The following is a 25,844-nucleotide window of genomic DNA, read 5'->3' on the forward strand; positions in this document are numbered from 1 at the left end:
ATAAATAGTAAAGTAAAGTACAGCTACCACAAAAAAAACTACTTAAGTAGTACTTTAAAGTATTGTTACTTAGGTACTTTACCCAACTGCTGTACTGTCCACATTTGACTTGAGCACTACACTAAACTACACGAAAAATATAAGTATTGTTGTAGGAACTGTCTTTATTAGCATTTGTAGTATTGTGTTGTTCAAGGGGAGCGTGATATTTCAGTCATTTTTATGTCAGACCTGTCGGGACTCGCCTGTTTTTCACGAGAGAGCGCGCTCATCTTTTCTACCTCGCTCACAGCCTGGTCTCATAGACTAGACATAACATAGTAAATGTAAATCCGAGGCGCTAAAATTAGTATGATATGTTACGTTTGGTATGGTTCCAAAAGACAGATGGTTACTTAAAACCTCTTAAGGATCTGCCTCTTTTTTTTTCACCTGAAATGACATACTCAAATCTAACTGCCTGTAGCTCAGGCCCTGAAGCAAGGCTATACATATTCTTGGTGCCATTTGAAAGGAAACACTTTGAAGTTTGTACGTGAAAGGAATGTAGGAGAATATAACACAATAGATCTGGTAAAAGATAATACAAAGAAAAAAACAACCGTTCTTTTGTATTTTTTTTGCACCATCATCTTTGAAATGCAAGAGAAAGGCCATAATGTATTATTCCAGCCCATGTGCAATATACATTTTGGCCACTAGATGGCAGCAGTATATGTGCAAAGTTTTAGACTAATCCAATGAGCCATTGCATTTCTGTTCAAAATGTTGTATCAAGACAGCCCAAAAATGCCTAATTTGTTTATTAAAAACTATGTTCAAAATTGTGCACTCTCCTCAAACAATAGCATGGTATTATTTCACTGTAATAGCTACTGTAAATTAGAAAGTGCAGTTAGATTAACAAGAATTTAAGCTTTCTGACAATATCAGATATGTCTATGTCCTGGGACATTTTCTTGTTACTTACAGCCTTATGCTAATCGCATTAGCCTATGTTAGCTCAGCCGTCCTGTGGAAGGGACACCGATCCCGAAGTTAAGGCAAAAACATAAGTAGGTTGGTTGGTGGGTGGGCCTATAACCCAAAGGTTGAGAGTTCAAATCTCATCATGGACAACCTTAGCATTTTAGCTAATTAGCAACTTTAACTACTTACTACTTTCTTGATACTTTGCAACTACTTAACATGTTAGCTAACCCCTAACTTTAACCCTTAACCTAACTCCTGAACTTTACCCCAACCTTAACCCTAACCCCTAGCCAACATATCACATGTTTTGCACAGTGGAGGCTGGTGAGAGGAGCTATAGGAGGACGAGCTCATTGTAATGTTTCAAATGGAATAAATGGAACGGTATCTCAAACATCATACATATGGAATCCACCTTTGACTCCATTCAATGTCTTCTATTCCAGCCATTACAATGACCCCATCCTCCTATAGCTTCTCCCACCAGTTTTAAAGCATGTTTTACAAATTTGCTACATATTGTACACTTTGCAAATAGTAACATATAAACGAAATTGTAATTCATAGCATAATATACAAAATGGGTGATGGACATCCACAAATTAATACATACCATATGAAATGTAACATATTATACTAAAAGGAATTGCTCGGAATATATGTACAGAATAATACGAAATGTTCAGAGACCAGGTTGCTCAATCAGGGAGAATAATCTGGCATGCTGACGAAGCCATAGCAGCAGCGGTATCTATTCAGGTCCTTCACCGCGGGATCTGAGCGCCTTAACTTTTCCCAACAATATATCCGACAACAACAGTCCCTTTCAACGGATCCGACAGAGACAGAAGGGGGAACAAGGACAGCCGTTTAGCCACTGCCTCTTTGTGGAAAGCGCTTGGCTGTGGGTTTGTACTGTGTTTGAACCAAAGAGCAACCAGACCTGGGCAGTCTCTTGTACACACTCGAGAAAGAACACCTATCACCTTTAAAGGTAGGTTTAGTCTCTGATTAATATATTTTTTAAGGTATATTTTTGTTACATTTGTCATAAATGTATAGTGGGCATAATGAATTTGAGCCTTGATACGTGTGAACAAATTATAAACTCTCACAAATGCTAAACTACTGCGTGCATTTATTTCTGCCCATATGCACCAGACAGGTGACTGATAGGGGACAGAAGTAGAGTAGCTGTTTCCTGTTTTGAGTTACGCAAAAGTTTATTACTTTAACTTGTTTGCCAACAGTTGATGTATTAGGTATGACATTTTATAATAATTCGTTTTTTAAATGTGTTTTAAATGCAACTTTTATTTAACTAGGCAAGCCAGTAAGAACAAATTATTATTTACAATCACGGCCAAACCCGGACGACGCTCGGGCCATTTGTGCTCGGCCCTATGGGACTCCCAATCACGGCCGGATGTGACACAGTCCACAACGTTACACCCTTCACTGCTGAAGTTTGTCAATATGTCAGGGTATAAACTATTTGGACAAAGAAATGCATTAAACTACACAGGAAGGTTTTTTCTGCAGTTGCACCACTCACAGACATGCAAACAGACATGTCTCTTATTAGAGATGTGTCTAAATATGAATGCCATTGGTGTAGCCGCAGCATGTGCAGATGTGTTAACCAATGGAGCCTCTTGCCTCAGGGGTAGATATGTGAAACATCTGTGACATGCATTATGTGACATGCTGTGACTAATCTGCTACACAACCAGCACTCTGACTAATGACACTCCTGGACACACCCACCATAGTGGGGAAATCCGATCCTCAAAAGGATTGACTTGCAACATTGCAACATTTACAGAACAAGATTGTACAACTGCCAATGTTCTTGTGATGGTAGACCTGGGTTAGTTGTATTTGTGTGTGTGGACATGTTTAACTACACGTGTGGGGACCAGAAGTCCCCACAACAGTAGCACACAAACCAACATTTGACCAACGGTGGACATTTTTCCACCCCCTACAAGGAAAAAGGCTATTTCTAAGGGATTTAGGGTTAGAATTAGAGTTGAGGGTTAAAGATTATGTTCGGGTTAGGTTTAGAGGTTAGGGAAAATAGGATTTTGAATGGAATCAATTGTGTTAGTAAAACAAGACTGTTTGTGTGAACTGAACAATATGTGTTTTTCACAATTTGTACCGCTATTTCCCCTGTCCACACAGGATTTGGTATTCTGTGAGGATCTCTTTTTGTGTGGTTTTGTTAGGTCCAGACGAGCTGAAGTCGACACTCCTGCACCCCACTGAAAGCCTTTCATGCCCTCACATTACCATCACTATGGCTGTGACAGAGTTACTGCTGCGCAGACCGTAGCTCACATCACGCTCTTTAACCATACCTTTCTCTAGCTCTTCTCTTTCTTTCTCTCCCTCAAAATATGTCCCCTCTCTCCAGTGTTTCTCTCGCTTTCTCTCTTGCTCTCTCTCTCTCTCTCAGATGGGCCAAAGCAGTCAGCGGGCCAGTGCCTGCGCCTTTTCCCCATGCTATCCATCTTACCATAGACCCCCCCCGCCCCTCTCTCTCTCTCTCTCAGGTCCGTGCCATCCATCTTACCATAGACCCCCCTCCTCACTCTCTCTCGCTCTCTTTCTCTCTCCTCCCTCTTTCTCTCTCTCTCTCTCTCTCTCTCTCTCTCAGGTCCGTGCCATCCATCTTACCATGGACTCCCTGCTGACAGAGGCCTGTAGAGAGATCAGAAGCCTGTGCTGGAGACTGGCTCAATCACACAGCCATCTATCCTCTGAACACAAAGTAGGCCTAACACGTAGCCTGGGTCTATGAGTGCCTCCTGCCTTCTCTCTACCGGACTGGATTTAACACAAACTGGACTGGATTTAACACAGACTGGACTGGATTTCCTTTTAAGAGCCATTTAAGGAACTAAATTAAATTTTGACAAGGAATAAGCCATGTATCCTCTAGTGGTCGTAAGTTTCTTTTGGCTCCTCCCTCTCGCTCTGACGCTGGACGCCCATTCGCCACTGGACTGCGTTCCACGTAAAACTGTACCCTATCATAGTAAGTACTGCTCTTGCATTTAAGTGCGTCCATCAATATTTATTCACTGCTTCTGTCTATACTGTTTGTGAATATATCTACATATTATATTACTGCTACAGCTACAACCAGGTGTCATTTGGATTAGGGGAAGGTTTATGTAACTGTCATATGTGTCAAAAACTAGTTTACATAACTATCATCCGGTGTAACTGCAGGTGTCTTTGTGAGTAACTATTGGTGTCACTCCGTACGACTTCCTGTATCATTCAATGTCACTCATTCTGCTGTACTAGGAGAGAATGGTCGTATGTTCGGTGAAGAGGGTGTGTGGAACTACTCCACCATGCTGCTGAGAGAGGACCTGGGTCTGTTGCTGCTGGGAGCCAGGGAGAACATCTACGCCCTGGACATCAACAACATCTCCAACAAGAAGTCCTCCGTAAGAACACTGAAGTATTACAGTTTAACAGATTGCTTTGGCTCTTACACTGACAGCTATGAAACGATGTCCTGGAAGACTCATGTCTCATGTTCAACATGCCTTTGCAGCAGCGACTCTTCCTGGTGTTGGGTTCTAAATGAAGAGTAAAAACTCTTGGACGATTAGAAAATCTCAAACCAAGTTTATTCACCCAATGGGTCACACAGCTGCATAAGACCAAGACATTCACACGAGCATTGGTATTTATCCCTTCCTCCTATGCTGAGTCTCCTGATAAACATCTGAACAGCCAATGCATCTCTGTTGCTAGACAGAACTTTAGTGATATCTGTTCTTCCTCACTTCATCTGATCTGACCTCGACCCAAATTCCTCACTCCTCCCCAACTCACAGCTGTCCTTTTGACTTGTACCAGATTGTGGCCCTTCTCCTTTCCATAGGAGCCCCGGTGTCTAACAATAACATATTCTGACAGTTTAAACACTTTTAAAAACATTACAATACAGTCACAGATTTCACAACACACTGTGTGCCCTCAGGCCCCTACTCCGCCACTACCATATATCTACAGTACAAAATCTATGTGTGTGTGTGTATAAATCTGTGTCTGTGTCTGTGCCTATGTTTGTGTGGCTTCACAGTCACAGCTGTTCTATAAGGTGTATTTTTATCTGTTTTTTTAAATCTAATTTCACTGCTTGCGTCAGTTACTGGATGTGGAATAGAATTCCATGTAGTCATGGCTCTATGTAGTACTGTGCGCCTCTCATAGTCTGTTCTGGACTTGGGGACTGTGAAGAGACTTCTTGTGGGGTATGCATGGGTGGCCGAGCTATGCACCAGTAGTTCAAAGAGACAGCTCAGTGCATTCAACATGTCAATACCTCTCGTAAAGTGTTAATCTTCCCACTTTATCTTCCATGTCTTTTTCAGGTAAGTTGGAAAGTGACAGAGAAGCAGCAGAAGGAGTGCAGCTCCAAGGGGAAAAATCAGGTCGGTCCAGACCAGTCAGTGAACTGATGCTTTCTCTGCACATTTCATGGTGCTTTCCCGTTTCATTTGTATATACATATGTGCATTCTATGCAGATAGCTAAATAAGTAGATACTGTGTTGCAGATAGAGTGTCAGAATTACATCAGGGTCCTGCATACAATGGAGGATGGTAGGATGTATGTGTGTGGGACCAAGGCCTTCAACCCAGAGTGTGACTACATGGTGAGTCAATGGAAACACAACACTCCTTATGATCAACTCCGGTCATAACCTGTAATAGTAGATATCATTCGCAAGTGTACCGCTCATCTCTGTCGTTTCAGTCGTACAAAGACGGAGAGTTGACTCTGGAAAACAAGGCAGAGGATGGCAAAGGGAAGTGTCCCTTCGATCCATTCCAGAGATTCTCTTCCATCATGATCGGTGAGTAACTACTCTGGAATTCTGTCAGGAATCCGGGAATATCAATCTCCTTAAAGTCAGAAAAGGCTAGGTTAAGTGATGCAGGTCTGATATTCCTGATCTGATGGCTTGTTTGAGTTGAACCCTCTAGACCCACAATGCTCTCAGGTGAGGACCTGTGCTCAGGTCATGTCTAGATGGGATACAGCTTTTGTCAATTTGACGTTAAAAGTGTTCTCACTTTGTTAGCTAACCCAAACCCTTTTCCTAAACTTAACCTTCTCCTCAAACCTGCTATGTGAATTCTTCTTACCTGCTGCATAAGTTCTCCCAACCTGCTACAAAAAGTATGTTTTTGACAAAAGCAATATCTCTTCTAGACAAAACCCTCTATTCAGCCACATCAATGAACTTCCTGGGTTCTGAGCCTGTGGTGATGCGCAGCTCTCCCTCCTCCATACGCACTGAGTTCAAGAGCTCCTGGCTACACGGTAAGACAGTCTTCTTTCAACTCCCTTTTTTTGTTTTTCAACAAGAGGTTAAGTCTTTATAGCCTGGTCCCCGATCTGTCTGTGCCGTTTTGCCAACTCTTATAATGGAAACATAATGAGTTGGCAAGACAGCACAAACAGATCCTAGAACAGGTTGAAGTCTTTAGGTTGATGTCTACTACATTTGTCTTTGTCAGAGCCCAACTTCATCTCCATGGCCCAGATGCCAGAGAGTAGGAACAGCTTAACGGGTGACGATGACAAGGTCTACCTGTTCTTCACTGAGACCGCTGTGGAGTACGACTTCTACAGCAAACTGGTGGTGTCCCGCGTAGCACGTGTCTGCAAGGTGTGTGTCCCACGGTGGCATTGAGAATTACTTCTCTCCTTAAAGGGTCTTTGGGTGCTTGTATTCTATGAAGATATACCCTTATTGTCTAATGGCAGCTTCATGTAAATCTCTGTCTCTGTGTCTCAGGGGGACCTTGGGGGCCAGAGGACCCTGCAGAAGAAGTGGACGTCGTTTCTAAAGGCCCGTGTGGACTGTCCTGTTCTGGAATCCCAGCTACCCTACATCATACAGGACACCTACCGCTGGTGTGAGGAGGGAGACTGGAGAAGCTGTGTGTTCTATGCTGTATTCACATCACAGTCGTAAGTTGAACTCTGAAGTGTGTGTATGAGTGTGTGTGTTTTGCTTATGTTGAGCACCACCACGGATGGACCTGACTGTTTTAGTTTGTGTGTGTGGACCTCTCTGCAGTGTATGTCTCTAATGCTCTGTGTGGTTGTATTCCAGGGAAAGGGTGGACCTCTGCAGTGTGTGTCTCTAATGCTCTGTGTGGTTGTATTCCAGGGACAGGGTGGACTTCTCTGCAGTGTCTCTAATGCTCTGTGTGGTTGTATTCCAGGGACAAGGTGGACCTCTCTGCAGTGTGTGTCTCTAATGCTCTGTGTGGTTGTATTCCAGGGACAGGGTGGACCTCTCTGCAGTGTCTCTAATGCTCTGTGTGGTTGTATTCCAGGGACAGGGTGGACCTCTCTGCAGTGTCTCTAATGCTCTGTGTGGTTGTATTCCAGGGACAAGGTGGACCTCTCTGCAGTGTGTGTCTCTAATGCTCTGTGTGGTTGTATTCCAGGGACAAGGTGGACCTCTCTGCAGTGTGTGTCTCTAATGCTCTGTGTGGTTGTATTCCAGGGACAGGGTGGACCTCTCTGCAGTGTCTCTAATGCTCTGTGTGGTTGTATTCCAGGGACAGGGTGGACCTCTCTGCAGTGTGTGTCTCTAATGCTCTGTGTGGTTGTATTCCAGGGACAGGGTGGACTTCTCTGCAGTGTCTCTAATGCTCTGTGTGGTTGTATTCCAGGGACAGGGTGGACCTCTCTGCAGTGTGTGTCTCTAATGCTCTGTGTGGTTGTATTCCAGGGACAGGGTGGACCTCTCTGCAGTGTGTGTCTCTAATGCTCTGTGTGGTTGTATTCCAGGGACAGGGTGGACCTCTCTGCAGTGTGTGTCTCTAATGCTCTGTGTGGTTGTATTCCAGGGACAGGGTGGACCTCTCTGCAGTGTGTGTCTCTAATGCTCTGTGTGGTTGTATTCCAGGGACAGGGTGGACCTCTCTGCAGTGTGTGTCTCTAATGCTCTGTGTGGTTGTATTCCAGGGACAGGGTGGACCTCTCTGCAGTGTGTGCATACAGGGTGTTGGACATCGGCAGGGTGTTCTCCGAGGGGAAGTACAAGACCCCGGTAACCGTGGAAACGTCCTTTGTGAAGTGGGTGATGTACAGTGGTGCCGTGCCCTCCCCCAGACCTGGAGCTGTGAGTCAGATTGACTCTTCTTTTCCTTTTGTCTTCTCTCTCTCTCTCTTCCTGTAACATTTCTTTCATTATGATTTTTATTCACAGTCTATCCCTTCAGATTATCTATAGATTTTCAACAGACCAACCTAACCTTGAAAGTTTCCTGATTAAAGTTGTACGTTCTTCCAGGCTTGAATAAACCCTCCCTCCTCTCCCACTCCCCTTTCCAGTGTATAGATGACGAGGCTCGTAACCAGGGAATCAGTCAAACTCTGGACCTGCCAGACCGGACCCTGCAGTTCATTAGAGACCGGCCCCTCATGGACCAGGCTGTTCTGCCCATGGGAGAGCGCCCCTTGCTGGTCAGGAGAGGCACTGCCTTCACACGCATCATAGTACACAGAACACAGGCCCTGGACGGGAAGAAATACCATGTCATGTTCATAGGCACAGGTGTGTGTTTAATAACTCTGAACCGCTGTGTATGGCTTAGTTGCCCACATACAGTATCAGCACTGATGTGTGTTTCGTGTCTCAGAGGTTGGCAGCGTGTTGAAAGCGCTTAACTACGATAAGGAGATGTTCATCATCGAGGAAGTGCAGCTCTTCCAGCCCCGTGAGCCAATCAAAGTCCTCCGTTTCTCCAACACAACGGTAACGTAAAGCTCTATTTCTTGTCTGTCGGCAGCTGAAATCTGCTGTACAGTATGTATGGCAGTGTAAAGGGTGTGTGTAACGTGTGTGTGTGTGTGTGTGTAGGGTCAGCTGTACGCAGGCTCTGAGTACGGTGCTGTTCAGATGCCGTTTAGTAGCTGTGGTCGTTCTCGCACCTGTGTGGACTGTGTCCTGGCCAGAGACCCTTACTGTGTCTGGGACAGAACTACAGCCCAGTGTATCTCCCTGTCTACAGCTAACACAGACAGGTATGGTGCTGCATAAACCAATTGTACAGAGATCTGATGTACTGTTGGTTAACTCTGTCCCTGAACACCTTCCCGTTTCTGTCTCAGTGAACTGATCCAAAGTTTATGGGTTGGAGACTTTTCTCTCTGCCCCACCTCAGGTGAGTGCATGTGTGTCTATTCTATCTTTTCTGTGTGTGTCTGTCTGTGTGTTTTCTAACCAATACATTCTCTTCCAGACCCTGTGAAGACTGTTAATCAGACCATGTGGCTGGGTGGCAATGTGAAGCTCCAGTGCCCCCCCACTTCCAACCTGGCAGAGACCCACTGGGTGAAAGACTCCCTGCCCCTGCCCTCCTCGCATCGCAACCAGATCCTCCGAGACAGCCTCCTTATCCTCAACGCCTCTGCCTCTGACACTGGCCGCTACCGCTGTCTGTCCTTGGAGCGTTCCCACAGCGGGAAGTACACCACCACCGTGGCTGAGTACCAGCTTAGAGTAGGTCTAGAAGGGCTCTCACTCAGACCTGAAGCCAGGACCGAGGGCCCTTCCCTGGCAGTGCTGCAGGTGTCAGTGGCCTTCCTAGCGATTCTGCTGGCTGTCCTGCTGGGGTGGAACCTGTACAAGGGACACCTGCCCCTGCCTGGGCCCTGTGGGAGAGTGATAGGAGCAGGGAGAGGGCAGAACCAAGGTGCCCCAGAGGAGGGGGCTGCTCACATTGCCGTGGCCCACCTAGAGGTCTCAGAGCCTGGGGAGGCGGAGAGCAAGGCCCTGGTGTCTGGAGAAGGAAACTGCACCAGTAATAACAACCACTCTACTGGGGAGGTGGCATTAGGAGGGGATGAGGAGGGGGAGGGGGAAGCCAGAGTTACTTTCCCCTCATTGCAGTTCATTGATGATGAATCAGAGATATGATCTTACCGCCAATGGTATTTCAGTTTGCTTTATTTTTTGACTGTATGCAGTCAGTATTCAACGGGACTGAACAGTATGCAGCAGATAAACTGTGACTAGATCGGACCAACACACCTGTAATGTTTTGTACAAAGCGGTTGGAAGAGAACTGTATTGTTTGTGAAACTATGGTTGCGTTCTGCTGACGTGACATCATTGACTGTGTCATCGACTGACAGATTGCTATAACATATATGGTTAGCTGATATGTTAAATACCTATCCGAGCGTTGTAAGATCTGGCAGGCGTCAGCAACGCCTGAGCAGAGGAACACACCCTATGATTCTGTTACCAGCCAATCAGACCCAGCTTTTCCTGCTCTAGTGCTGGATTGGTCAAGTTGAACTGTGGTGGTGGGGACTGGTTATCAAACTTGTTTTAGATTTACGAGCACCTAAAGCGTTAGAAACTTGTGTGACCCACTCAAATGAACAACCATCTCTGCCGGGTATCCAGGACCCACCTCTAACAAGCACTGAGAGAGAACTACAAGGATAGGTAGGAATTCTCCTAATTAAATGAATAGGATTGATATGACAATGTTTTACTCTTATTTTTCTCTTCCACTTTACTCCAGAATGTTTTGTTATGTGGTCCCTCTCTCTCGTGCCATTTCTAACCTGTCGAAGTACGTGCCTTCTCAGGATCCTGTTAACTGTATCGTGTCAGTGTTGTCTTTATTAAAACTCTTTCTACTTTCATTGTTTTTGGTGTCACCAATGTGTGTATATAGAATAGCCAATAGGCTTGACAGGTTTCCACCAGGGGCAGGAGTGGACTTGCTAACATTGGGGGTTAATTAGTCTTAAATGGAACAGCTGTGGATAGGTCAACGTTACAGTTAGGGATGGATTCAATCTGTATCGCTGAAGTTCAGCGCTATAGTGGCCAAATCTTCGATTGAGAAAACATATGCAGAGTTTATGGTGAATGAGATTACAGATGGAATCCTGCCCGTAGCCAATGGTAAAGGAGATACTTTACTCAGTGATTTGTTGACATCCTGACTGAGGCATACTTAATGCCACTGAGGAAAATGTAAGTTAAGATGTTTCTTTGAGTGATTTATTAGACAGTTTTACCTCACAGCTCTGATTGCATCAAATGGAAGCCAGCTAGGAAAATAATCTTTAATGTCATTTCAGAGACAGGTACAGTTGAAGTCAGAAGTTTATATATACACTTAGGTTGGAGTCATTAAACCTCAACAAATTTCTTGTTAACAAACTACAGTTTTGGCAAGGCAGTTAGGACATTACTTTGTGCATGACAAGTAATTTTTCCAACAATTGTTTACAGACATTATTTCACTTATAATTCACTGTATCACAATTCCAGTGGGTCAGAAGTTTACATACACTAAGTTGAATGCCTTTAAACAGGTAGGAAAATTCCAGAAAACGATGTCATGGCCTTAGAAGCTTCTGATAGGCTAATTGACATAATTTGAGTCAATTGGAGGTGTACCTGTGGATGTATTTCAAGGCCTACCATCAAACTCAGTGCCTCTTTGCTTGACATCATGGGAAAATCAAAAGAAATCACAAAAAAATAATTATAATAATTATAGACCTCCACAAGTCTGATTCATCCTTGGGAGCAATTTCCAAACACCTGAAGGTACCACGTTCATCTGCACAAACAATAGTACGCAAGTATAAACACCATGGGACCACGCAGCCGTCATACCACTCAGGAAGGAGACGCATTCTGGCTCCTAGAGATGGACATACTCCGGTGCGAAAAGTGCAAATCAATCCCAGAACAACAGCAAAGGACCTTGTGAAGATGCTGGAGGAAACAGGTACAAAAGTATATATATCCTCAACCTGAAAGGCCGCTCAGCAAGGAAGAAGCCACTGCTCCAAAACCGCCATAAAAAAGCCAGACTACAGTTTGCAACTGCACATGGGGACAAAGATCGTACTTTTTGGAGGAATGTCCTCTGGTCTGATGAAACAAAAATAGAACTGTTTGGCCATAATGACCATCGTTATGTTTGGAGGGAAAAGGGGGAGGCTTGCAAGCCGAAGAACACCATCCCAACAGTGAAGCACGGGGGTGGCAGCATCATGTTGTGGGTGTGCTTGCTGCAGGAGGGACTGGTGCACTTCCCAAAATAGATGGCTTCATGAGGAAAGAAGGAAAATGATGTGGATATATTGAACATCTCTAGACATCAGTCAGGAAGTTAAGCTTGGTTGCAAAATCGCTTAAGGACAACAAAGTCAAGGTATTGTAGTGGCCATCACAAAGCCCTGACCTCAATCCCATAGAAAATGTGCGGGCAGAACTGAAAAAGCGTGTGCGAGCAAGGAGGCCTACAAACCTGACTCAGTTACACCAGCTCTGTCTGGAGGAATGGGCCAAAATTCACCCAACTTATTATAGGAAGCTTGTGGAAGGCTACCTGAAACGTTTGACCCAAGTTAAACAATTTAAAGTCAATGCTACCAAATACTAATTGGAGTGTGTGTAACCTTCTGACCCACTGGGAATGTGATGAAAGAAAGAAAATCTGAAATAAATTATTCTCTACTATTATTCTGACATTTCACATTCTTAAAATAAAGTGGTGATCCTAACTGACCGAAGACAGGGAATTTTTACTAGGATGATTAAATGTCAGGAATTGTGAAAAACTGAGTTTAAATGTATTTGGCTAAGGTGAATGTAAACTTCCAACTTCAACTGTACATTGAAAAGCAGTAGCTGATCAAACAAAAATGAAAACCATTCTTTGTGACAACGGAATGGTCTGGGTTGCCGTAGTGATAACAAAGAGAAAGGTTAACACTAAGACAACCAATAAAAACACAATAGATACAAAGTACATTAACATTGCATATCTATGGTTAAAACCGGGCAGTCAGAGGTTCCCAGTCTGGGTTGGTGTTGAACAGTTAGCCAGTTCTATCTCCTGTAGCGGTACCTCTTGAAGTGGAACCACAGCTGGAAAATCCCATTGGCGAACTGACAGCGGAACCCATGACGGTGAGAGTACTCCCACTCGCGGTTCACAATCTTAAAGGCAATGTCCTCGTACGGCGGGCCCGCGTGGAACCGCAGAACCCCAAAGTCCTTGTTGTCAGGACTGGGTTCTAGGAAGTACTGCGGCGTGGAACGTTTGTTGATCAGATCCGGGTAGAAGATGTTGAACTTGTAGCCCTGGACGATCTTAGGCGGAGGGTTGTCGAAGTCGTAATGCGTCTGGTTATATTTGTTCCACTCAAAGCCTGTGTGGACCCTGTTGAAGAAGCGTGGTTTCCGGGGACGGTATTTGTCGGCCCACAGGTACATCTTGCCCGTTAGGGGAAGCTCCACGCTAAACTGAGCCTCGTCCCCGCCCATGCCCTGTTTGGCACGACGCACAAACTCATCCTCCGCATTCTCATTGGCATCACCTGGAGAACAAGAGGAGAGAGAGAGATGAACATGACGATAGGTAGAGATGTCCGATTGTTTCTGTGTGTGCGTATATGGGTGTGTTGATGCAAAGCCACTTACCGGTGACGGCGAGCTGTCTGCGTGAGAGGTGTAGTTTTTGTGTGTCTTCGTCAGGTGTGATGGTGTGTGTGTCCAGCGGTAGCTCTGAGGGCAGCAGCAGGGTGGGACTGTAGCGGCCAGAGTCATACTCTGCCTGGCTCTGCTGGATCAAATCCTCCTCGGTCAGAACGGCCTCTACCACCTCACCCTTCTCCTCTCCCTCTTCTCCCTCCTTCTCACCGTCTCCCTCTGTGGATGGGCCTGCCACTTGGTCATCCTTCTCTGTAGCGCTCTTCTGATTGGCAGAAGGGGAGGAAGAGGCGGCGACAGGCTCCTTTGAGGGAAAGTCTTCTTTCTCGGTCCTGTGGAGAAGAAACAGAGGAGGCAAAGGTCAAACCTTGTGTACATGAGCATGTAAAGGAAGAGGTTGAAGGTGGAACCTCTGTGTGTGTGTGTGTGTGTGTGTGTGTGTGTGTGTGTGTGTGTGTGTGTGTGTGTGTGTGTGTGTGTGTGTGTGTTCGCCCATGTACTCACATATCCTCTTCCTCAGGCTCCTCTTTGATAATGGGGAAGAGAGGCACACTCTCCACTCCCTGCTCCTGTTTCAGCTTGAACAGCTTCTGACGCAACACATCCTGGTGCCTCTCTCTCAACCTATAACACAGATAGGGATGGTTAACACACACACACACACACACACACACACACACACACACACACACACACACACAGAAATGCCAGAGACCGGTAGGGTAAGCGTGCATACCCACACACACACCGGTCCTCACCGTGCTCGGCCCATGTAGACCCTGACTTGCTGCATCAGACTCTCCCAGTAGCCTATGTCCAGGTTGGATCCCCCAGCTCGGATCTTAGTCTCCATGTTGAGGTTCAGAGCCTGGAGCTGGCTGTACGTCTTTCCCTTAAACACTATCTGAACATCGGTGCTCACTGACGTGTTAATGCCATCACGACGGTCACCTGGGGACGAGGGAGACAACATCAGAGTGGGGCTGCGCAAGAAATGGCCCTATATTCCCCATAGAGTACACTACTTTTGACCAGGGGACCATTTTGGACACATCCTAGGAGAGGGACAAGGGGAGAAATGCCTAGGTGTAGGCACAGAGGATAGAGGTTGATGGTGGAATGCCAAGACAGAATATGGGCCAATGAGAGAGAGCGATACTGAGATGTGACTGTAGTTTGGCCTATCGGAGGTGGTGGTGCTGCTGTACCTGGGCCTTTTCCAGATGCCTCCAGTTTCCGGAGCTTGCTGATCTCGTCCTCTGTGATGGTGGTCATGTCCCTCCAGTAGTCCACATTCTTGCCCTGCTCCAGCTCCATGTACACCTACAGGGAAAAAGCACACACACACACGTCACACACAGACATGTCACACAGTCTCTCTCTTCCGCTACAAACCACAACTGATAGAAATAGTTCTAAGAACATTGAACAAAGCATCACACAAACACACACACCAGGGTTTCAGTTAGGAAAATGTGGTGCCGGACAACCTGACAGGCAAAACATGTACCGGTATTTACCAGACATCCTAATGCGTTGTCTGTGTGACGCATTAGAGCGTCCACCCAATTCATCTTAACAGAATAGAAATGAGCCTGTAAAGTTGTACAAAAATATATAACAAAAATATAAATGTTCTTATACCAAAATGACAAGCAAAACATTTCCCGTTGCATCTTTACCCCTTCTAGAAATCAGACGAAAAAGACATTTAGCCTAGAACAAGTCACCTACACAGTAATAAAACTTAAATATAATGTCATTTGCGAACGACCTGTCCTATAGGCTATTTGTATGAACATTTTTATTAATAAAGAAAAAAAAACAGCTGTTTTCAAATACAATCTAGGCCTCTCTAATTTAACTTTGAATTTGAAATAGGCCTAACAAATAACTGGGGAGAGGTGTTGGAGGAACACCAGGGCCAGTCAACACCACAGCAGGGGAAAGAGGCCTAATAAATAACAACTGGGGAGAGGTGTTGGAGGAACACCAGGGCCAGTCAACACCACAGCAGGGGAAAGAGGCCTAATAAATAACTGGGGAGAGGTGTTGGAGGAACACCAGGGCCGGTCTGCCCCAGTCCCACTGCCATTCAGCACCACAGCAGGGGAAAGAGGCCTAATAAATAACAACTGGGGAGAGGTGTTGGAGGAACACCAGGGCCAGTCTGCCCCAGTCCCACTGCCATTCAGCACCACAGCAGGGGAAAGAGGCCTAATAAATAACAACTGGGGAGAGGTGTTGGAGGAACACCAGGGCCGGTCTGCCCCAGTCCCACTGCCATTCAGCACCACAGCAGGGGAAAGAGGCCTAATAAATAACTGGGGAGAGGTGTTGGAGGAACACCAGGGCCGGTCTGCCCCAGTCCCACTGCCATTCAGCACCACAGCAGGGGAAATAGGCCTAATAAATAACAACTGGGGAGAGGTGTTGGAGGAACACCAGGGCCGGTCTGCCCCAGTCCCACTGCCATTCAGCACCACAGCAGGGGAAAGAGGCCTAATAAATAACAACTGGGGAGAGGTGTTGGAGGAACACCAGGGCCGGTCTGCCCCAGTCCCACTGCCATTCAGCACCACAGCAGGGGAAAGAGGCCTAATAAATAACAACTGGGGAGAGGTGTTGGAGGAACACCAGGGCCAGTCTGCCCCAGTCCCACTGCCATTCAGCACCACAGCAGGGGAAAGAGGCCTAATAAATAACTGGGGAGAGGTGTTGGAGGAACACCAGGGCCGGTCTGCACCAGTCCCACTGCCATTCAGCACCACAGCAGGGGAAAGAGGCCTAATAAATAATAACTGGGGAGAGGTGTTGGAGGAACACCAGGGCCGGTCTGCCCCAGTCCCACTGCCATTCAGCACCACAGCAGGGGAAAGAGGCCTAATAAATAACAACTGGGGAGAGGTGTTGGAGGAACACCAGGGCCGGTCTGCCCCAGTCCCACTGCCATTCAGCACCACAGCAGGGGAAAGAGGCCTAATAAATAATAACTGGGGAGAGGTGTTGGAGGAACACCAGGGCCAGTCTGCCCCAGTCCCACTGCCATTCAGCACCACAGCAGGGGAAAGAGGCCTAATAAATAACAACTGGGGAGAGGTGTTGGAGGAACACCAGGGCCAGTCTGCCCCAGTCCCACTGCCATTCAGCACCACAGCAGGGGAAAGAGGCCTAATAAATAACTGGGGAGAGGTGTTGGAGGAACACCAGGGCCAGTCTGCCCCAGTCCCACTGCCATTCAGCACCACAGCAGGGGAAAGAGGCCTAATAAATAACAACTGGGGAGAGGTGTTGGAGGAACACCAGGGCCGGTCTGCCCCAGTCCCACTGCCATTCAGCACCACAGCAGGGGAAAGAGGCCTAATAAATAACTGGGGAGAGGTGTTGGAGGAACACCAGGGCCGGTCTGCCCCAGTCCCACTGCCATTCAGCACCACAGCAGGGGAAAGAGGCCACAAAATAAAACAATTATCAACCTGATGTTGGATAAGTAAATAAATTCATTAAGGCTGGTTCATTGATAGAAATCTTATTTTACAACGCTCCAGTGAAACGAGGCCCACGCCATGCATTTATGAAAGTGCTTGATTCCAGAGATCAAATGATCTCTCTTTACAGTTCTACTGGATGATAATAAATTGTTTATCATGTGTGATATGCGTGGCTTATTGATAACTACTCTGTTTCCTACTATAGACAGTTGGCTGCCTAGTGATTGAAACATTTTAACTGATGTGAATAGTTGGCACACACCCTACACTAATGTCCCAGCAGCTTGAGGATTTATTATAAAGTATATTTGTTTGCCTTAGAAGTTGGAGAATATCCACCGGTATTTCCATCAATGAATAAATAAAAGCATTTTTTCACAATGGATGTTTTTTGTGTGCTTTTTTACAATTTGGCCAGTAACAATTTTATTTATCCGCTTTTCTTATTTTACCAAATGTCTGAATTGACCGTCTAACGGAAACCCTGACACACACACCTTGATGTCTTCAAGCAGGTCGTCCATGTCAGTGACGGTGAGTCCATTGAGGAAGGTGTAAGGTTCGTGCATCTCCACAGCCAGGTCGTCATCCTCAGCACTGATGTACTTAGCCAACAGGTCTATGGGCTTAGCACGGCCGTCACGGATACGGATCTTAGACCTAAACACACAAACATCTATTAGTTAGAGGTCTCCACACAAATCCACATCAGCAAACACCAGAGCAGTGAGATGTTGTTTATGTACCAGGCTGTTTTCAAGTGAGTATATGGAACCATGTGAGGTTGAGGGTTAGGGTTACAGTGGGACAGTAATGAAGGTATCACCACTCACCGTAGCTTGGCCTGGTGCAGGTGGAAGTTATCCTCTTGTTCTGCCCAGGTTTTGAAATGCTCTGCCTCTTTCTCTCTCTGCAGCATCTCTAGCTCCGTCTCTCTCATGGCCTTCTCTCTCTCCCTCTCCAGTCGCAGCTGCTTCACCTGAACACAGACAGACACACTTATACACAGTTCCTGCTCTTGCATTGCATTCTCCATAAGCACATACATTCCTGAACCTATTAAAACACACATCAGCTCGTTTTTGCATAGAAGCATACCTTCTGCAGTTCTCTACGATTCTCCTCCTGGATGTGTTTGTTTCTGTCTTTCAGGTCCTTCTCACCCAGATGGCCAATGCCCTTCCTGTCTAGAGCCTGACCACACCACCACCACCACAGAAACACAGATTATTCAGAGCCTGGTCAGATGTAACCACTGTACTTCTAAAAGGAGGGTGCTGATAGTCCCACATACATCCATTTCTCAAGTGCCCACTCTCCACTCCCTCTCGTACCTTCTGCCATTTGAAGGTGCCCAGCAGGTTGTTGTCTCCAAAGGGGTTGTCTGCATTGGTATAGCCCATGTACTCCTCACTCCAGCCCATCTTCTCCCTCTTCTTCCTCTCCTTGGCCTCCTTCTTGGCCAGTCGTCTGGCCCTCTTCTCCTCTGGGGTCTCCAGGGCCTTCAGCATCTCTCTCTGGTTCTTCTTCTCATCTCGGACCGAGGGTCCAGCCTCTCCAGACCCCGGGCTGCCTCCACGGGCCCCGCCCTCCGACCCAGAGCTCTTAGACGAGTCAGAGGAGCCAGAGCGACGTCTTTTCCTATCTTTGTCCCTACCTCTGCTTCCCTCTCTCCTCCCACGGTTTTCACTCCTCCGGCTGCTTCTCTCTCTGTCTTGACTACTCTCCTCACCTCGGCTTGGGTCCCTCTCTCTGCTTTTCATCCTCTCCCTGATCTGTCGTTCCCTCTCTCTGCTAGGGCTTCTGCTCCCTCTGTCTGCACTCCTCTGCCATCTCCTCTCCCGGTCAATGCTCCCCCCATCCCTCACTCTCTTCCGGTCTGCACTGGACCCTAAATCGGAATGGGACTGGCTCCAGCCCCTCCTCTTCTCTCCTTTGTCTTCTCTTCTGCCTTTCTTTTTCTCTCTTTCCTTCCTCTCCTTTGGATCATCTGAGTCAGAGCTGATGGATAGAAAAATGTAGTTGCAGACGTGATTTCTTGATTAATATTGTACTTGTTTGACATTTTGCTGCACTGTTATGCGCTAGTAAAACATGCAAAGTTGTAAGCACAGTATTGTATTAGCATTAAGATTTCCCTTCACTAGAAATAAGGGGCCTACCCCGAACCATGAAAAACAGCCCCAGACCATTATTCCTCCTCCATCAAACTTTATAGTTGGCACTATGCATCTGCCAAACCCAGATTCATTCGTCAGACTGCTAGATGGTGAAGCATGAGTCATTACTCAGGAGAACGCGTTTCCACTGCTCCAGAGTCCAATGGCAGCGAGCTTCACACCACTCCAGCCGAAGCTTGTCATTGCGCATGGTCTTAGGCTTGTGTGCGGCTGCTCGGCCATGTAAACCCATTTCATGAAGCTCCCAACGAAGAGTTATTGTGCTGACGTTGCTTCCAGAGGCAGTTTGGAACTCAGTAGTGAGTGTTGCAACCGAGGACAGACGATTTTTATGGGCTATGCGCTTCAGCGGTCCCATTCTGTGTGTTTGTGTGACCTACCACTTCGCAGATGACCCATTGTAGCGCCTAGAATTTTCCACGTCACAATAACAGCACTAACAGCTGACCGGGGCAGTTCTAGCAGGGCACACATTTGATGAACTAACTTGTTGGAAAGGTGGAATCCTTCCACGGTGCCACGTTGAAAGTCACTGAGTGTTTGTCTATGGAGATTGTATGGCTGTGTGTTCGATTTTATACGCCTGTCAACAACGCGTGTGGATAAAATAGCCGAATCCACTCATTTGAAGGGGAGTCCACATACCTTTGGCCATGTAGAATACATGCATTTTTACTTAATATAACTTAACCTGTCATGTTTACCTGGATCGGTCTTTTGACTTGCCCTTCAGTTTACGTCTCTTGTCGCTGTCTGAGTCGCTTCTCGACCCGGGATGGCCTCTGCTAGGCGGCCATTGTCGCCCCGCAGATCCACCACTGCTGTCCGAGCTTCCGCTCTCAGAACGCGCAAGTCTCCGGGGATTTTGGTTCCGACCCACGGACCGACTCCGGCATCTTTTCTCTTCGGGTGATCGTGATCTACTTATTTTGGATCTGTTTCGGTTCCGACTACGAGAGCCAGAACGGGACCGATGATACTTTTTCGGACCCATGGCAAATGGGTTTCCAAAACGTTGTGGTCCGTTCTACGTCGCGTAAATCGGAGCTGTATAATGATTTTTGTTCGCAGCACACAACTGTAATGTATTTGAGGTGAAGAATCGTTAGGACGATTACAAACATAAATATTAACTTAAAAAACACGAAGGGATCCCCTCTCATACTAACGTTTATAATGATTTTGTTCGCATTTGTTGTTTTAATTCTCAGGCATATTTAAAGCCAACCGCTGGGACTTGCATTGAGCCCCGGCGCAGTTTGCAAACGTCATATTATAATCTAATTGATCATTTGGAGAATGGTGGCATAGAACGTCAATGTGCCTTTCCCAAATATTTTATCATGATTAATTAAATCTGACCACTACACCCCATCTATAGGTATGTCGTCTAGGCATGTTTTAGTTTCCACGTAAATTGGCATCGAAAAGGCAAAACAAGGTCCGTGATGTTGTACGTGTCATACTATTGGCTATACTCCAGAAATGTCTTGTGTAGTTCTTAAAACCCACCCGAACAAAAACAAGTAATAAAAAACATGCTATTCTCAATTCATTGAAATAGTTTTACAATAAACATGGTGATTACAATGGATACTTTTTGCACCGCTGACATGAGAATTTTATGCTAATGGTTACATCGGAACTACATTTCCCAGAGGGTACTACAATCTTATTGACTGTTTTGAGAGGAGGGGAGACTGCTTTCAACTCTCATCATTTATAGCCAGCAGGAACACATCGTTGGGGATTTTTTTAAATTTATGTTTGTATCGTCTTTAGCTGGTCCATAACGATTTTTTGTATAACTATCAGTTTCAAAGTAACATTTAAAAAATATATATTCATTGTCACTGCACCAATAACTAGCAGCTTGTGCTAACTAGCTTGCTTCACGGTTTAGCTAGGTCGGTGAGCCTAGTTAGTTACTAAAATACCAACACATTGTTTTAGGTATGAGGTTTTTTTAATGAGTTATTTGATACTGATAACTAGCTAGATAACAGATATTGCGCGATTTCAAAACAAAACAAACTACTTGAATCAAAAGAGAGGTTAACTAACTAGCCATTGTGCGCATCGAGGAAATCGAAACAAAGAAAACGTTTTTAGTTTTGCTGGATCAGCTGGCTCGCTAGGTTGCTAGCTGTGTTGTAAACGACGACGTTCCCCGCCAAACGTTAGCAATATTAACTAGTTGGCTATCTTGCCATGGCGCAACATGGTCCTGTTCACGTAGCAAGCTCACAAAAAGCATTAATGCTAGAAATGAAGAGCCTTCAAGAGGAGCCAGTCGAGGGCTTCAAAATAACATTGGTCGATGAAGCAGATCTCTACAATTGGGAAGTGGCAATTTTTGGACCCCCTAACACTCACTATGAAGGGGGCTATTTCAAGGTAAGGCCGAGGTATAGCTAACTAAATTCACTTGTTTTGTTAGCTAACATGCGCTATGGTCAACTACATGGTTGGATTCCGTTAGTAGTAGGCCCGTAAACGTAACATCGCATCTGTTTTCTATTGCTGTACTTCCAGCCTACAGTGGCACTGTCAAACCTATTTCTGGGTCAGGCTGTTGTTGTTCTCGGATATGTTCTACTCAACATCAGGTTTACCATTGAATCGGGTTAGGTCCCACAGACGCATGTTAGGACATATTGCTGACATATGTTGATATATGACTTCTCTTCGTGTGTCCCACAGGCTCGTATCAAGTTCCCCGTTGACTACCCCTACTCGCCACCTGCCTTTCGTTTCCTCACCAAGATGTGGCACCCCAACATCTATGAGGTAAGGGATCACTGACCCAATTCTAGAAAAATAGTCAAACTTAAGGTAATTCATTTTCAAACAAATGTCATGGTCCTAATCGGAATTTGTATTGCTCTCTATAGGTGGCTTAATCCTAGTCACACCTGTCATTTGTGGGCATAAGTACAGTGTTTGTGTATGTTAATTTTAGCTTCTCCCTTGTGTTAGAATGGGGATGTATGTATATCCATTCTGCACCCTCCAGTTGATGACCCTCAGAGTGGGGAGCTGCCATCTGAGAGGTGGAACCCTACCCAGAACGTCAGGTACACGCCCTCTCAGTATGTTCTCTCGTCTCTCTCTCTCGTCTCGACGTGTCTCTCTCCTACAATCTCTCTCTCTCGTCTTTCTCTCCTCCCTTTCTCTCTCTCTTTCTCCTCCCCTATTCGCTCTCTCTTTCTCCTCCCCTTCTCGCTCTCTCTCTCCCCCCTTTGCTCGCGCTCATCTCCCCCTTCGCGCTCTCTCTCCTGTTGTGCTGTGTCACGCATACCCAGATAACATGACATGTTGAACCTCTCCATGACTTCCTGGAAGTGAATAGGAATCATACTAGCCAAACCCCAAGTCAACCTGTAAAACCTATGCAAATCAGAGAAATTAAATTTGTTATAAGCAGTGTGGTGACACGTCCACCTAGCCTATCAGAGGACAAGCACTCCTGTTACACTGTGGTTTACCCAGTTACAAGTTTACTATAAGTCAAGTTGACAAACAATTATTTATTTGAGTTCTTAAATTAGAAGTAGTAAATCAAATCCATATTTAATTTGACACATGCGCCGGTGTAGACCTTCCCGTGAAAGGCTTACTTACTAGCCATTAACCAACAATGCCGTTTTAAGAAAATATTTACTTTACAAATTATTTTTGACTTTAGTTTATTTAGTAACACAAAATGACAATGATGCGGCTATATACAGGGGGTACCGGTACTGAGTCAATGTGCGGGGGTACAGGTTAGTCGAGGTAATTTGTAGGTCTTATTTTTATCAGCACTGTTTTAGGTTTATATCGACGGGTTGACACATTTCAGAAGTCTTACTTTGCAGAAATATCCTAGCCTGCATCCCACAAAGCAGGATCTATGAGCCAACCAGCTAACTGATAGACAAAGCCTTGTGCTACTTTCTGAAACCCAACCCGGTTTGTGTATTCTGTAGGACCATCCTTCTGAGTGTGATCTCTCTGCTGAACGAGCCCAACACCTCCTCCCCGGCCAACGTGGACGCCTCCGTCATGTACCGCAAGTGGAGGGACAGCAAGGACAGAGAGTACAGCGAGATAATCAGGTCAGTAAACATATGCAGAAGGACAGAGTACGCAGAGATAATCGGGTCGGGAAACAAATGCACAAGGACAGAGTACGCCGAGATAATCAGGTCGGTAAACATATGCACAAGGACAGAGTACGCCGAGATAATCAAGTCGGTAAACATATGCACAAGGACAGAGTACAGCGAGATAGTCAGGTCGGTAAACATATGCAGAAGGACAGAGTACGCAGAGATAATCAGGTCGGTAAACATATGCACAAGGACAGAGTACGCCGAGATAATCAAGTCGGTAAACATATGCACAAGGACAGAGTACAGCGAGATAGTCAGGTCGGTAAACATGCACAAGGACAGAGAGTACAGCGAGATAATCAGGTCGGGAAACATATGCACAAGGACAGAGAGTACAGCGAGATAATCAGGTCGGTAAACATATGCACAAGGACAGAGTACACAGAGATAATCAGGTCGGTAAACATATGCACAAGGACAGAGAGTACACCAAGATAATCAGGTCGGTAAACATATGCACAAGGACAGAGAGTACAGCGAGATAATCAGGTCGGTAAACATATGCACAAGGACAGAGAGTACAGCGAGATAATCAGGTCGGTAAACATATGCACAAGGACAGAGAGTACAGCGAGATAATCAGGTCGGTAAACATATACACAAGGACAGAGAGTACAGCGAGATAATCAGGTCGGTAAACATATACACAAGGACAGAGAGTACAGCACACACACTTCTTCAGCCCCTCTATCTCTGTGTGTGTCTCAGGAAGCAGGTGTTGGCCACTAAGGCTGAAGCGGAGCGCGACGGGGTGAAGGTCCCCACAACACTGGCTGAATACTGTGTCCGCACACGCGCCCCGCCCCCCGACGAGGGCTCCGACCTCTTCTACGACGATTACTATGACGACGAGGATCTGGAGGACGAAGACGAGGACGACTGCTGCTATGATGAAGACGACTCTGGGACGGAGGAGTCGTGACACGTCCTACCTGGGAACCTGGATGGCTGACGCGTGCGTTCCCTGAATTCTCCTCCCGTAGGAGAGACTTTTCAGGAAGGACTACTTCACATATTTTAAACCTCTCACTTTTTCTATCCTCAGAATCCAAGCACACTGTCGTCTGTGCAAAGTCTGCACCTGTTATTTGCAGGAAGTATAGACTAAAATGTAACTAAACTCGACATGCTACCTTATGACCCTGTTTGACTATCTGGAAAAAGCAGGTGTAACCACTTGGTAAATCAGGCACATGAGTTGGCCGCCTCCTAGTTCACTCACACCTATAGTCAGAAAGTGTTTTGCCTGAACAGGTGACTGAAGGCTTCACCTGTCATGGTGTCTGTGTGAGCGCCACGCCACTGAACTTACATCAGAACTTATGTATCTCCAAGATGAGGTTCTGTCTGGCTTCACTCCTCCCTTACATTTTTGTGCGAGACTGTCAACATGGTGTTTCTGCATGTCAGACATCTTGTACACAATCATACATGCCGGAATACTGGTTTGATTAAATTTAGAAAAAAAATACTTTTCTGATCATGGAGACACCAATGACTCTCTGGTGGACCCCAGGATGCACTTGAGCTGCGGGCCAAACCCAGTTTGAATGTTTTAGCAGCGTTTCAACAACATTTTGCTGGCCTAGCCGTAACTGTCTGAGGTGTTTTTCTGTTTGAGAGTGGAGTGAGTGATTCTAAAGCACTCAATGTAACGTTGTCGTGGCAACTGGTTCTCCTGCATCTGGACAGAATTCTCTGAGACCCATACCTTTCTCCTCAAGGTTCTCCTCTGCAAAGGATGATGGAGCCAGAGACAAGTCTTTGGTGTAGCCCAGCAACTGTATGGAGAAGGGGGAAAAGTGCTTTATGGGTTTAGCGTAATGATTTGCTGTTTCCTGTTTTTATTCTCCTTTCATTGAGAATTATGCCAGTAGTCTTTGTTAGAGAATGATTTAAAATGTCCTTGGGTCATAGTCGATCTTTGTGGTTTTCTGTAGGAAGATTGTGTATCTCTGTTGAAAATATGTTATGGCACTATCAGTCAGCAAGCCTCGGGAATTGGGGAAAGAAAATGGCTGCCACTTTTGTTTTTACTTTTGTGTGTGCAAGTGGAGGGTGCTATCATGAATCTCCAAGTAGAGATGTGTTTGCGTGTGTTAATCAGCAATATTGGATGTTGCATTTATTCTAATTTGGCTTAATTTAACTTTAACTCTCAGGATATTTAAGAATGAGAAAAAATTGAGCGGTCTCTTTCCTGGTGGGCTTCAGAGATATACTATATATACAAAAGTATGTGGACACTCCTTCAAATGAGTGGATATGGCTATTTCAGCCACACCCGTTGCTGACAAGTGAATGAAATCGAGCACATAGCCATGCAATTTCCATAGACAAACACTGGCAGTAGAATGGCCTTACTGAAGAGCTCAGTAACGTTCAACGTGGCACCGTCATAGGATGCCACCTTTCCAACAAGTCAATTTGTCACATGTCTTCCCTGCTAGAGCTTCCCTGGTCAACTGTAAGTGCTGTTATTGTGAACTGGAACTGTCTAGGAGCAACAACGGCT

The 25,844-nt window shown here is 45.8% G+C and overlaps 3 protein-coding genes across 5 annotated transcripts; 2 read left to right on the forward strand and 1 right to left on the reverse strand.

Annotated features, from left to right (window-relative positions):
* The first annotated feature begins 1,539 nt into the window (after positions 1-1,539).
* Positions 1,540-10,684, forward strand: LOC110530684 (semaphorin-4E). 2 transcript variants are annotated; one of them, XM_036986342.1, is made up of 16 exons: positions 1,540-1,966; positions 3,635-4,015; positions 4,291-4,436; positions 5,373-5,432; positions 5,558-5,656; positions 5,758-5,857; positions 6,217-6,327; positions 6,525-6,676; positions 6,806-6,981; positions 7,990-8,146; positions 8,359-8,581; positions 8,667-8,782; positions 8,888-9,051; positions 9,139-9,191; positions 9,270-9,944; positions 10,011-10,684. In XM_036986342.1, coding segments are annotated over exons 2-16 (2,343 nt in total). In that variant the 5' UTR covers positions 1,540-1,966; positions 3,635-3,906; the 3' UTR covers positions 10,013-10,684. The 2 variants fall into 2 exon arrangements, with proteins under 2 accessions (XP_036842237.1, XP_036842238.1); XM_036986343.1 differs by lacking the exon at positions 1,540-1,966 and adding an exon at positions 2,681-2,842 and having other exon boundaries at positions 9,270-10,684.
* A 1,853-nt stretch (positions 10,685-12,537) lies between these two features.
* Positions 12,538-20,381, reverse strand: LOC110530685 (cactin). The gene is made up of 10 exons (XM_021613924.2): positions 19,877-20,381; positions 18,327-18,993; positions 18,091-18,186; positions 17,826-17,971; positions 17,490-17,652; positions 14,710-14,824; positions 14,260-14,452; positions 14,006-14,125; positions 13,493-13,833; positions 12,538-13,389 (listed from the first exon to the last, which is right to left on the reverse strand). Exons 1-10 carry the CDS (start codon positions 20,164-20,166, stop codon positions 12,899-12,901), a joined length of 2,622 nt encoding a protein of 873 aa, XP_021469599.2. The 5' UTR covers positions 20,167-20,381; the 3' UTR covers positions 12,538-12,898.
* A 115-nt stretch (positions 20,382-20,496) lies between these two features.
* LOC110530687 (ubiquitin-conjugating enzyme E2 R1) lies at positions 20,497-24,615 on the forward strand. 2 transcript variants are annotated; one of them, XM_021613927.2, is made up of 5 exons: positions 20,497-21,569; positions 21,876-21,962; positions 22,152-22,264; positions 23,144-23,272; positions 24,038-24,615. In XM_021613927.2, exons 1-5 carry the CDS (start codon positions 21,384-21,386, stop codon positions 24,249-24,251), a joined length of 729 nt encoding a protein of 242 aa, XP_021469602.2. In that variant the 5' UTR covers positions 20,497-21,383; the 3' UTR covers positions 24,252-24,615. The 2 variants fall into 2 exon arrangements, with proteins under 2 accessions (XP_021469602.2, XP_021469603.2); XM_021613928.2 differs by having other exon boundaries at positions 22,152-22,249.
* The last annotated feature ends 1,229 nt before the right edge of the window (positions 24,616-25,844 follow it).

The sequence above is a fragment of the Oncorhynchus mykiss genome, chromosome 8 (genome assembly GCF_013265735.2).
Source record: "Oncorhynchus mykiss isolate Arlee chromosome 8, USDA_OmykA_1.1, whole genome shotgun sequence".
Classification (NCBI taxonomy): Eukaryota; Metazoa; Chordata; class Actinopteri; order Salmoniformes; family Salmonidae; genus Oncorhynchus; species Oncorhynchus mykiss.